The sequence below is a fragment of the Lithobates pipiens genome, unplaced genomic scaffold, assembly GCF_037356315.1.
Source record: "Lithobates pipiens isolate NorthernLeopardFrog02 unplaced genomic scaffold, aLitPip1_a1.2 Scaffold_22, whole genome shotgun sequence".
Lineage (NCBI taxonomy): Eukaryota > Metazoa > Chordata > Amphibia > Anura > Ranidae > Lithobates > Lithobates pipiens.
In genome coordinates, this window is record NW_027507784.1 from 71642524 (window position 1) to 71655732 (window position 13209).

At 43.6% G+C, this 13209-nt stretch overlaps 1 protein-coding gene across 3 annotated transcripts in view; it reads right to left on the reverse strand.

The window, feature by feature from the left end:
• Window positions 1-13209, reverse strand: part of ARHGAP15 (Rho GTPase activating protein 15) — a 978992-nt gene that overhangs the window by 64638 nt on the left and 901145 nt on the right. For all 3 annotated transcript variants that reach the window (XM_077447752.1, XM_077447751.1, XM_077447750.1), the window contains exon 14: window positions 12149-12254. In XM_077447752.1, the coding sequence (XP_077303878.1) occupies window positions 12149-12254 (106 nt within the window). The remainder of the gene's footprint in view (window positions 1-12148; window positions 12255-13209) is intronic.

Below are 13209 nucleotides of genomic sequence, written 5' to 3' on the forward strand. Positions count from 1 at the left end.
CAGATGCACTCTCCAGTCTTAGTAAATCAACCCCTTAATGACAATGGTTATTTCCATTCAATGCACACTATGCTCACTGAAAACAATACTCTTTCTTCAAGACTTCGCTGACATGCTTGCTGTGGTTATTCAACAAAAGTCTCAATCTGTAGCACAGAGATTTATCTATATGAAATGGACCTAGGGGGGCACAAGCCTATGGTCTGAACCTGGAGACCTTTTGCTTAGGATCTTCAGCACAAGAATTGTTTGAGTAAATTGGCAGAATTAGCTGCATACATGATTAAAAGACTTGCTGGGAGGCTTTGGAGACATTAAGTCTTTACAACCCAAGGGGATTGGTGATCTATTTAGTTTAACCACATGCTCCAAGCCAGGCAATCACCTTCTTGTTCCACTTTCCTTGAATATAACCCCCCCTACAGCAGTATAGCAGGAATCTCCAGGGCCCAGGCCTGGTCTTCTATGTAGCACATCACATCCTACTCAGGTAGCAGGCTTCGGAGGACAATAGCACACAGCGACGCAGGTAAAGCCTGGGAGGCAAAGGAGCTTTGCAAAGTTAGCCCAAATGTTTATACGCTCTTCCAGCATGCACCACTGGCAATACACCTTCTAGTGTTTGGCCAGGGAGGAATTCATTATTATTGTTACTATTATACAGGATTTATACATCGCCAAAGGTTTGCTAAGCGATTTACAGCAATTTACAACATGAGTGCAGACAGTACATTTACAATACAATTCAATACAGGAGGAATTAGGGGGCCCTGCTCATTAGAGTTTACAATCTTATGCCGCGTACACACGACCAGACTTTTTGACAATTCGATCATGTGTGGGCTCCATCGGACCTTTGCTTGCCAAAAATCTGGCGGACTTTAGAAATAGAACATGTTTTAAATTTTTCCACTGGAACTCCGCCGGACTGAGAAATCCGTTCATGTATATGCTAGTCCGACGAACAAAAACTGACGCTAGGGCAGCTATTGGCTACTGGCTATGGATTTCCTTATTCTAGTCCGGTCGTATGTCATCACGTTTGAATCCATCGGACTTTGGTGTGATTGTGTGTTGACCAAGTCCGTTCATTTGGAAAGTCCATCGGAACTCCGCCGAAAGTCCGTCGGACCTAGTCCCTCGAAAAGTCCGGTCGTGTGTACGCGGCATAAGAGGGAGAATCAAGTGATTCAAAAAGGTAATAACTGTGAGGGATGATGGAGAAAATAAAAGCACCGTTGTTAGGTGGAGGCAGGATAGGCTTCTCTAAAGAGAACGGATTTCAGGGATTGTCTAAAAGTCGACAGTGTTGTAGACAGTTGGACGGATTGGGGTAGGGAGTTCCAGAGGATGGGAGAGGCTCTGGAGAAGTCCTGGAGGTGAGCATTGGAGGAGGATGACAATGGAGCTAGAAAGCAGGAAGTAATTCAGAGGAAAGAAGAGAACCATTTGGTTGGTATTTTGAGACTAGGTTAACTGGTTGCCATGTTATGGGTGGCTTTGTAAGCTGTTGTTAGCATTTTTAATTTAATATGTTGGGTGAGCGGAAGCCAATGGAGGGCTAAGCAGAGAGGAGTAGCAGACACTGAATGGTTGGTAAGGTAAATGAGTCTGGCAGCAGCATTTATGATGGACTGAAGGGGGGATAGCCTATGTAAAGGTAAGCCAATGAGGGAGTTGTGGGCAGAAGCAAGTGTAGCACCCTTCCAGGTAGGTGCTAGAAGAGAGTATAGTTTTTGGTCTTTCTGCTTAGCAGGAAGATGGTCAGGTAAAACCTAGAGTGCTTTCTGCCTACCAGGGAGCAGGATCTATTGGTTAGGTCTGCTCATTGTACTCAGATGCAGCTCAGCTTGTTCTGATTGTCCCTATAGGGAGGCATATTGGACAGTGGTAGGGGAACCGACGTGAGTGCACAGGCTTTGTCACAGCCCTCGCAATTGGCAGAGAAAAAATGCTGCATTGCAAGTTGGGTTACTGTATATAAAGCCATAATACATTTGCTGAGGGAGTTGAGCTAGAGAACAGAGTCCAGTAGGGCAGAGGCGGCTGCCTTCTCCTTTGTGGAGGAGGCCGTACAGCCCTGGGTGGTTGACCCAGGGGCCTAGACAGAGAGAGAAGCTGAACTCAGAGGTTATGCAGAGCTGACTGGAAGGGAGACACCAGGAATGATCAGATTCTGCCTACTATGAGTACAGATCTGTGTCTTTGGGCCCTGTTGAGTGAGGGCCACCCCGTTCAGCTAGAAGAGTCAGTGGACAGGTGTAAGTAAAGGGGATGCTAGAGAGCATCCTGAAGATAATGTAATGCATCAAGGCTGCTACTAGTGTGATCAAGAAGACTTAACTACTCCATATATGTGGCTGTATGGTTAAAGCAGTGTGACTGCTTCTGCTAATAATCCGGAGGTCAAGTGAGAGTGGTCCTTATATTTTGTGAATAGTTCCAGTTGGAGTATCCGACTTATCCCTTCTCTCATCCAAGTTCCAAAATAAACTACAAAAACACAAATACCCTGGACTGGTCATTGAGTAATGAGCAAGCGGGAGTAAGGGTGGGCCAAGTGGTAGCTCCTAGCAACCAAGCCGGAACCCCTAACACCTAATTGGGAAACCCTCAGCAACCAAGTGGGAAACCTCAGCAACCAAGTGGGAACTATTATCAACCAACTGCAGGTAACAAGAGAGAGGCCTATGAAGTCAACACTCAGCAAGCCCTATGGGGACAGTGCTACACAAGCAAAATCACTGAGCTGAGGAAGGCAGAACTATCAAGCAATGCTCAGGCTGACTACAGCCCAGCAGCACTAATTTTAGGCCAAGGACACTACTCTTTAGGGAAGGGTCTCCACATATGCTAGCATGAGACCAATACGACTCGAGATTCTAACCCCCCACACTAAATCTAGAACCCCAAAAAAGTTATTGGTTATACATACATTTTAATGGTCAATTTTACAGTACTAATTCAAAATGCGTGTTAAAAAAAAGCGGTATTTCCCTTTGAAGCATAGAATTGTATTTTTACTGGAAAATAAAACCCCAGCCTCACGGATATATAGCTTCTATATCCTGTTAATAATGTAGGCACTGCAGATTAGCACAACACTCCTGTGTTGAAAGCAGACAAGTCCCAATCCCTTTAGGTAATGTTACTTTTGATAAGTAGTGTCACAGCGTGACTTCACATGTTAACAGAGCGGCAACAGAGTGTTTTCTAAAGCCTTTTAATCAAGCCAAAAGTGGTATATTTACCGTCGCAGAATTCATATTTACCTGCCACAGAGGTAAGAGGAAGAACTAACACATTTACACTATTATTAGGAGAGGTGTGAAGTGTTTACTACATCCTGGAGCTGTTTATTTTTCATCAGTTAATGCAGTTGTGCAATTAGCATTAGTCTCACTATCGATAACATGAATATTTAATTCATACCATATGTATTTCCAAGAGTTTTGATTTAAAAAAATCTATATTTTGCTGCAGTAATTAAGGTAATTATTTGTATAGTGCTAGTTTATATAAGGAATTACATGGGATGCTTATCAACTTTGAACATATAAAATAGTTAATTCTTCTAATAACTTTTTTACATATAAATTACCGTATATACTCGAGTATAAGCCGAGATTTTCAGCCTCTTTTTTGAGGCTGAAAGTGCCCCCCTCGGCTTATACTCGAGTCATCGCTGTCTGCCCGCTCGATCAGCGTGTCGAGCAGACAGACAGCGGCCATTCTATGATTCAAAAGCCGCGCCTCCGGCTCCGCCTTCGCCTGTGATAGGCGGAACACTGAATTTCCCAGCAGCCTGTGTTCCGCCTATCACGGGCGTCGTCTCATCCTCGTACTACGGACGAGGATGATACGACGTCCGTGATAGGCGGAACACAGCCTGCTGGGAAATTCAGTGTTCCGCCTATCACAGGCGAAGGAGGAGGCGCGGCTTTTGAATTTTACAATGGCCGCCGACGAAGAGGGCACGGGACGGAGGCAAGGCAAGGCACGGCACGGGACAGGACGGGACGAAGGCAAGGCACGACACGGGACGGAGGCTCGGGACAAAGGCTCGGGACACAGGTAGGCTGGACACACACACACACACACACACACACACACACACACACACACACACACACACACACACGGATGGAGACACACACACACGGATGGATGGATGGATGGAGACACACACACACACACACACACACACAGGGATGGATGGATACACACACACACAGGGATGGATGGATGGATGGAGACACACACACACAGGGATGGATGGATGGATGGATGGAGACACACACACACAGGGATGGATGGATGGATGGATGGAGACACACACACACAGGGATGGATGGATGGATGGACACACACACACACAGGGATGGATGGACGGACACACAGGGATGGACGGACACACAGGGATGGACGGACACACAGGGATGGACGGACACACACACAGGGATGGACAGGCATGTCTCACCCTCGGCTTATACACGAGTCAATAAGTTTGCCAGTTTTTTTGGGGGTAAATTGGGGGCCTCGGCTTATATTCGGGTCGGCCTATACTCGAGTATATACGGTAGTTAATTCTTCAATATACTAGAAATAAATAAATGAGGACAGCACTTATTTAAATGAAGGTAGGGGTGATTGTACCTAAAGCAGCTACTTTAGCCAGGTGCAGGGATCACGTACAGTATCTCACAAAAGTGAGTACACCCCTCACATTTTTTGTAAATATTTTATTATACCTTTTCATGTGACACCACTGAAGAAATGACACTTTGCCACAATATAAAGTAGCGAGTGTACAGCTTGTATAACAGTGTAACATTTCTGTCCCCTCAAAATAACCCAACACAGGGCAATTAATGTCTAAACCACTGGCAACAAAAGTGAGTACATCCCTAAGTGAAAATGTCCAAATTGGGCCCAAAGTGTCTATATTTTGTGTGACCACCATTATTTTCCAGCACTGTCCTAACCCTCTTGGGTATGGAGTTCATTAGAGCTTCACAGGTTGCCACTGGAGTCCTCCTCCACTCCTCCATGATGACATCATGGAGCTGGGGGATGTTAGAAACCTTGTGCTCCGTCACCTTCCATTTGAGGATGCCCCACAGATGCTAAATAGGGTTTACAGTAGGTCTGGAGACATGCTTGGCAAGTCCATCACATTTACTCTCAGCTTCTTTAGCAAGCCAGTGGTCATCTTGGAGGTTTGGGGTCGTTATCATGTTGGAATACTGCCCTGTGGCCCAGTCTCCGAGGAAGGGGATCATGCTCTGCTTCAGTATGTCACAGTACATGTTGGAATTCATGTTTTCCTCAATGAGCTGTAGCTCCCCAGTGCCAGCTGTCCCGGACCATGACACTCCCACCACCATGCTTGACTGTAGGCAAGACACACTTGTCTTTGTACTCCTCACCTGGTTGCCGCCACACACGCTTGACACCATCTTAACCAAATACGTTTATCTTGGTCTCATCAGACCACAGGACATGGTTCCAGTAATCCATGTCCTTAGTCTGTCTTCAGTAAACTGTTTGCAGGCTTTCTTGTGCATCATCTTTAGACGAGGCTTCCTTCTGGGACGATAGCCATGCAGACCAATTTGATGCAGTGTGCGGCATATGGTCTGAGTACTGACAGGCTGACCCCCCACCCCTTCAACCTCTGGAGCAATGCTGGCAGCACTCATACGTCTATTTTCCAAAGACAACCTCTGGATATGATGCTGAGCACGTGCACTCAACTTCTTTGGTCGATCATGTTCTGAGTGGAACATGTCCTGTTAAAACGCTGTATGGTCTTGGCCACCATGCTGCAGCTCAGTTTCCAGGTCTTGGCAATCTTCTTATAGCGTAGGCCATCTTCATGTAGAGCAACCATTTTTTCTCAGATCCTCAGTATGAGAGAGTGAGAGCGATAACACCAAATTTAACACACCTGCTCTCCATTCACACCTAAGACCTTGTAACACTAACGAGTCACATGACACCGGGAAGTAAAAATTGCTAATTGGGCCCAATTTGGACATTTTCACTTAGGGGTTTACTCACTTTTGTTGCCAACGGTTTAGACATTAATGACTGTATGTTGAGTTATTTTGAGGGAACAGAAAATTGACACTGTTATACAAGTTGTACACTCACTACTTTACATTGTAGCAAAGTGTAATTTCTTCAGTGTTGTCACATGAAAAGATAAAATAAAATATTTACAAAAATGTGAGGGGTGTACTCACTTTTGCGAGATACTGTATATCTTTTATAATATCAGCATAGAAATAGCAGGCAAAGGCATAGATCTCACTTATACACTGATTTAACTGTTGAAATACTTTTATATGTAATGATCGTTCTGGATACCAAGAGAACGAGTAACTGCACACAAAGGAAGTCATTGGTGGCTGGGGGGAAACTTGCTTTTATCTACATGTGAATGAACATCTGAAATATGGGTATTTAAGGTGACCCTTTACCAAAAAAGAAAGAGAAGAACTACTAGCAAATATAAAATTCAGACATTTAGAGGAATATATCTGCAACATTGGGAAGCAAGGATCTGAGCTTTGCCATATCAGAGTTGACAGAGATTTAGCCATAGCCAAGAATTTTTTTTTTTTTTGCTTTACGTGGACTTTTCAAGCTACTCAAGAAGTGTGTGGCCCATGTCTATGTTTCTTGTTATGTGCTGATGGAAATGAAATAAGAATAGAGACCGGATGTCCAGATTGACACATATGGCAAATAAATCCTGGTACTTTTACCTGGGGAAATAGTTTTACAAGACAGGACAATGTCTAAAATTCAGATGGGCCCCCTCTCCAAGCTCCATCTTAGAAATCCCTGCTACAGCTTAGACAAATGTAAGGAGAAAACTGCTGTGCACTATTTGCAATTAAACTGACCACATCCATAGGACAGAAGATCCTGATGCTAGGACTGGGGCAGGTACATAATGCTGTGGCTGAGACAAGTGGCTCATTGTGGGACATGTAGCAAATGCTGGGACCAAGACATATACCTAATGCTGGCACTAAGGCAGGTATTTCAACCACAAGCACTAGAATTGCGTTAGCATATGTACTATATGGTGCTGAATAACATTTATATGCACTATTAACAGCAATTGTGATTTTATAAGAAGATACTATCCATTCATAGAGTATTAGGAAGAAGTTGCATAATAGCTGCAGTATCCCCGGTAGTAAGCCTACACCATTAGCTCTAACTGAAGAATGCTTGTCTTTTTCTACTCTCATTGCACCAAAGGAAGAATCTTACAGTATGCACACCAGCCTGAAGTTAGTTTCATGCTCACAAGTTTGTGTAAAGGATTACATAATTTGTATGTAGAGTACAGTGTATGTAGTGTTACCTCCGAAGGGGCCAATGGTATTAACTTATTCTTCCCTAATAGGACAGAGGTTGCCCACCACCGCAAGCATTAGTCCATTTACACCGGCTCCAATAACACAGTCTAGGGGATGTCTTTTTAAGATGTATTGCTTGAAGAAACTTTAACTGGAGAGGGGTGAGGGCATGGGATACCCCAAAACTATTAGCTCGTCACAATTAGAGGACAATCTTCTCCTTAAGTATTTGTGAGGGTTAGACAGTCTAATGCCTCACAGCTGGGGACCATGAGGCAAGTCTTTTTGGCATCTGGTTACCTTGTGCCTATGTACAACTGCTGATACTCAACACTGCAGAGTCACTGAGATCAGTTAAAGGTCTTTACTCACAAATCCTCAAGACAGCTGCCACCTTCCAGCTTCCTCTAGACATGGTCCAGTGAGTGAGACTGTCCTTCTCCAGACAAGATCCCTTATAGTGAAGTCCTAAACCAGCTCTTAGCACAGTCCATCTAGGCCCTCGGCCCTGACTCCGCTGGGGCCTCTATAACAGCTACATAGTCCATGGGCTGCCTAAAGGTCCCTCAAGTTCTGGAACCCTTCTGAGAAGAAGGAACCCAGCTCCCCAGTGCCTCAAACTATTTATCATCTCTCCAGGGATTGGCTGAAGCATAATACATATATAGGTTGGTTATTGGAATCTCCCACTCTAAGCTCTGCATGCTTCTTCCAAAGACAGGGAAGCAATCAAACTCCCAGCCTGTGAAACCCTGCAAGATGATTCGTTTCTAAGCACAGCTGCACCAGATTTTGTTCACTCCAGTTTTAGTAAATCTCCCGCACTGTGTCCAAATGTGACTGCACATAAGCATCGGAGATTGACCACACTGCCTTGTGCACTCTATAATATAACAGAGCCTGTCAGACACGCCCCTTATATTCCTCTGCTTTAAAGTGTTTGTTACCCTAAAAAACATGAATCCTGTTGCCTTAAAGCATGTTATATAGCACAGTGCTTGTGCTGTGTAATTTTCCCCCCTGTATAACCTAAAATGCCTGCCTGATCCTGCCTGGTTCTGCCCTCCCCCTGTAAACTAACCACAGTTTATCATGGCTGCTGAGCCCTGACACCATAGTCATTTTATGTACCTCTGTCATCTGCTGCCCTCCTCTGTCCTCCTCTGTCCTCCTCTCCCCCCTCTCCCTCCCTGCCTGTCAGCTGTGTCAGTGCGGCTCTGCTCCCCCCCCCCCCCGCTGCAATAATAACTATAGTATATTCATGCTATCCCCTCTGTTAAATAACAATATGTGTTCCAGTGTCTGTGGTATATAAAAAGGTACAGATTTCTACCTTATATCAGAGCCTCTCCCAGTGCTCATGTGACCAATTGGCTCTCTCTTCTCTCTGGCTGACATCAAGGGGAGTTCTCGGCCTCTGCCGCTATAGTTGTCAGCCTGGGAAAGGTGAGGAGGCATGTGAGTGCCAGGAGATGCTCTGATATAAGGTAGAAATCTGCATCTTTGTTATATAGCACAGACACTGGGACACATATCGTTATTTAACAGAGGGGATGGCATGAATATATTATAGTGGCTGAACAACCACTTTATGTCTATGTGTGGGCACCCATGATGAAAGGTGTGGCCATTACTCATCTATGCCACCATAGAGCATTGGAGTGAGAGGGAGAGAAGCACATAATTTCCACTAAGAGAAACAAAACAATTATAGGGTCTTTCCCAGCAAGTATTTCTTAAAATCATAGGAACGGAGAACTAGTGAGGAAAAAAGGCTTGAATCAAACTTGGTATGGTAACACTATGGTAGGGACATCAGATTGTAAGTTTATTTGATTGTTAGGGATTCCTGTGGATGGTTCAGTACACTTTGCAAAGCACTGCAGAATTTCTTGGTGCTATGTTGATTAATATAATTAAAAAATCAAATATTAGCTCATCCCAGAATGTATGCATATCTATGTATCGCCTTGTTATTATGAGTCATTGGTGTGTACAATGGGGTTAGCAATAAAGTTGACATCTGAAAGATAACCTATAACAACAGTAATGGATAGAAACTCAATGACGACATAATCAATACTTTAAATATTGCCTAATACAGATTGCAGTTGACAAAGATCCAACACAATTAGAAATGGGAAGTAATCAATGGTTATTCGCTGAATTTACTGGAAGTGTCTTTTGAAATACTTAGAAGGCATGGATTAATATCATGCTAAGGACAGATTATACAGAAGGGTATGCATTATTCCTGCTCCTGGCTATATTTCAATGATGTGCTCCCCTAGGCAACTTTTATTGTGCTTCCCCTGTAACCACACATCTTTGTGGACACCAAGTTCCATATATAAATGAATTTCTTGTGTAGTGAAACATTAATTTCCTAATAATTTCTCTCTGAAGACATTTATGAAAATCCGTACAAGAGGCATTCAGCAACCTTGTAAAACCTACCTGCTCTGAGCTAGCTTGTCTTTTACAGATCTTAGCCTGTTGTTTATACCAGGGATCTCCAAACTATGGCTCCTGGGCCAAATCTGGCGCACTACCTTATTTTATTCGGCCCAAAGCTAGGGTCAACTGAATATTCCCAGGGCCCATTGTGCTCTCACAGAAGTCTCACTTCAGGTCAACACAGGTCCATTTCCAACCGCCGCTCTTCTGTCTTCAGCACAGGTTGCCCCAGCTGAACTTGGATCCTCCCTGTCATTGGTTGCTAGGACACAGGTGGTCCTAGTAACCAATGATGGAGATGATGAAGCACAGTCACTTGCTTGTCCCAGTATTCACAAGAGAATGGAACTTCCTAAGTCCAGACCTGCTCTGCCTCCCATCCTGCTGCTACAGCCTCGCTGATAGTGACACTGATCTAAGGAGGAAAGGAGGGGCTCTGATATAAGGAAAAATTATGATATTTGCCAGCATACCACTGATCATCATGTTGTGTCCAAACGTCTTTATTGTGATGTGATCATGCTTCAATAAAAAAACCCCGGACTCAACTTGATGATCCATGGTGTGCTGGCAAATATCTTCATTGTGGCTCTCCGACCCGTCTCCAGCTGGTGATTGCTACAGCACCAAAAACTCTAGAGCTTTCTCTAGGAATGTGTGTGATGGGAATATGATGTATTACTTCTGATATAAGGAAGACTCTGATGTAAGGAAGGACCCTTATGTGGACCCTGATGTACTGTAAGGTTGACTCTGATGGGGACCCTGATGTAAGGGGAGCGATCTGATGGGGAGCCCATCAGAGCATCACACCCTGCTTCTTTGCATAGACCAGAGAGTACATTTGTATACTCTGAATAAATGTAAAACTAATTTTAAAAAGTGTGATGTACAGAAACAACACTTCACACCACCCCCTCACACCCAGAAAAACAGACATCAGACCACACACTAAAATGGACTGTTTGGGTCCAAAATGTATTCAGTACAAAAAAATAGGGCACGTAGGCAAATCTGATTCTCAGAGAAAACTATATATAGACAATCTTAGAAAGAATTAGAAGTAGAACTATAAGCAAAACTTTTTTTTTTTATTTTGGATAGTGTAAGAAAGGGGGATACAACCCTTGTCATGTTTTTTTATTTGCCATCTGTGTCCCATTGCGGAGATTCCCCTTTACTTCCTGTCCCATAACCAAACAGGAAGTAATAGGAAATCCTGGCAAATTAAGGGCACATTTACACTTGCTTCAACAAGGCTTATGAGAGGTTTTGTTAAAGCTCTCTGAAAGCTAGTCAAAGCTCCTGTCACTAAATAAAATGGTTAGCTTACAGTCCTGTTTACACCTTGCTTTTGCTTTGCTTCAAAAATTATACTCCGTGTAGTTTCAGTGGTACTTCAAGGCATCTTTAAAGCCTCCCTAGAAGTCTATGGCAAAGCTCACTTGAAGCCCCACTGAAGCCTCATCGAAGCCACACCAAAGCCTCATCAAAGCCTTATCGAAGCCCAAGCAAAAGCAAGGTGTAAACAATACTGTAAGCTATCCATTTTATTTAGCAACAAGAGCTTTGACTGCTGCTTGGAAAGCCTGTCTGAAGCCTTGTTTTGAAGCAAGTGTAAACTAGCCCTAAGGAAATTCCATGGGGAGCCCGAGATCACCAGAACTAGTGCCCCCATTGGAAGATTTCCCCTCTATTACTTTTCTGGGGACAACCCAACATTTGGGGTTTCTTTTACTTTCACTTTCAATGATAAACAAATGATATAAACAATGCAAATACTGTAGAGATGATGAATCTCCTTAACAGACAGCAATAAAAACTGGCAAGCATTCTAATCCACAAAAACATAGTTTTGCCGTTAGTTATACTTTAAAATGATAAAACATTGTTTTAAATAAAGATCATATCTAAGTAAGTTATTTTTAAGTTTTTTGTTTTTGTTTTTACTTTCTGGGGTGGGGCTTTATTTTATCCAAAATTTCCAGCAGTGAAGCAGTTACTATCAATTTTGCCAAGATGTTTAGAGGGGACAAAAATCGTTACTTGAATCGTGTGTTGATTTTTTCATTTCCCTTCAAAGTGGCCCACAGCAGGGTCCAATTAGAGCGTGGCCCTGTGAGGTAATGGAGCCGAGCCACACTTTGATTGGAACATGCTGCTGTGTATACTCTCAGTGCTGGAGCAATCGATAGACGACGAGGATATGTTTTGCTATAGGAATGGCGTCCCCTCTCTCCAGAGCATATTTTAGGTATTTTTCACGGACCGACAAATTAAGACATCAGGCAACGGAGCCAAATCTGACTTACTTTCGAAGGTGTTCAAAGAGAGTTTTCATGGTTTCACGGTTAGGGGAAGGCAGCTGCTTCACCAGATTCCGCATGGTTTTCACTTGTAGATCGCTGTCCTGGATTCCTGAGATACAGAAATAGAGATACTGAATGAGAAAGCAAGTTCTAAAGTTACTATGTGAAACGTGCAGCTTTAAAATGGAAAATATAACCAAATATAAACATTTGGAACCACAAAGTGGTTGTAAACCCTTACACACAACTTTTACCTACAGGTAAGCCTATAATAAGGGTTACCTGTAGGTACTGGAAATATCTCCTAAATCTGCATGGTTTAGGAGATATTTACCATATACGCTTGCGCTGGCGTCATCGGGGCACGATCGCACCATTTCTATAGGGCCGTCACCTCCCGTGCACATGCGCAGGAGTTACGTCACGCAACTCCAGCCAGTCACAGAGGCGGAGTACATGGCCCCGGAAGGAAGAGGGGTGAAGATGGACACGGCCACCAGCGGGGACCTCTGGGACATTGCGGGATTTGTTTGCAGGTAAATGCAACATAATGGGCTAGTATGTAAGCCCATTATGTTTTTTACTTTGCAGGGGAATAAAGAGGGAGTAAAACCCATCAGGGTTTACGTCCTCTTTAAAGCTACAATAAACCCCAAAGCAAACATTTATTACAGTATATTGCAGCTTATAATAAAAATCTTCTCATAAGATTATACAGTATGTGAATGTAACACATTTATGCTTTTTATTTACCTGTCGAAGCTGTCCGTGTGTAGATATCCAAAAAAACCTGAGACTGCTGCTTGGATGTCATACCAGCTGCCCCAGCAAACTCATAGCTGTCACTCAAGTGACACGCTATAGTATCCCCCTCCCCTCCGGCAGCCACATAAAAGGTTATGTAGAGAGGTGAGGTGAGGGGAGGGGCAGATTAGCTGGGCAACTATGGAGGCTAATTAAAAACTCACAGAAGAGGAGAGAGCTGTGATATGAAAGGAGGGAGAGGGCTGTGCTAAGGAATTGACTTTTTCTGGAGTAGTCGAATTTTCGAACAAGTGAATTCA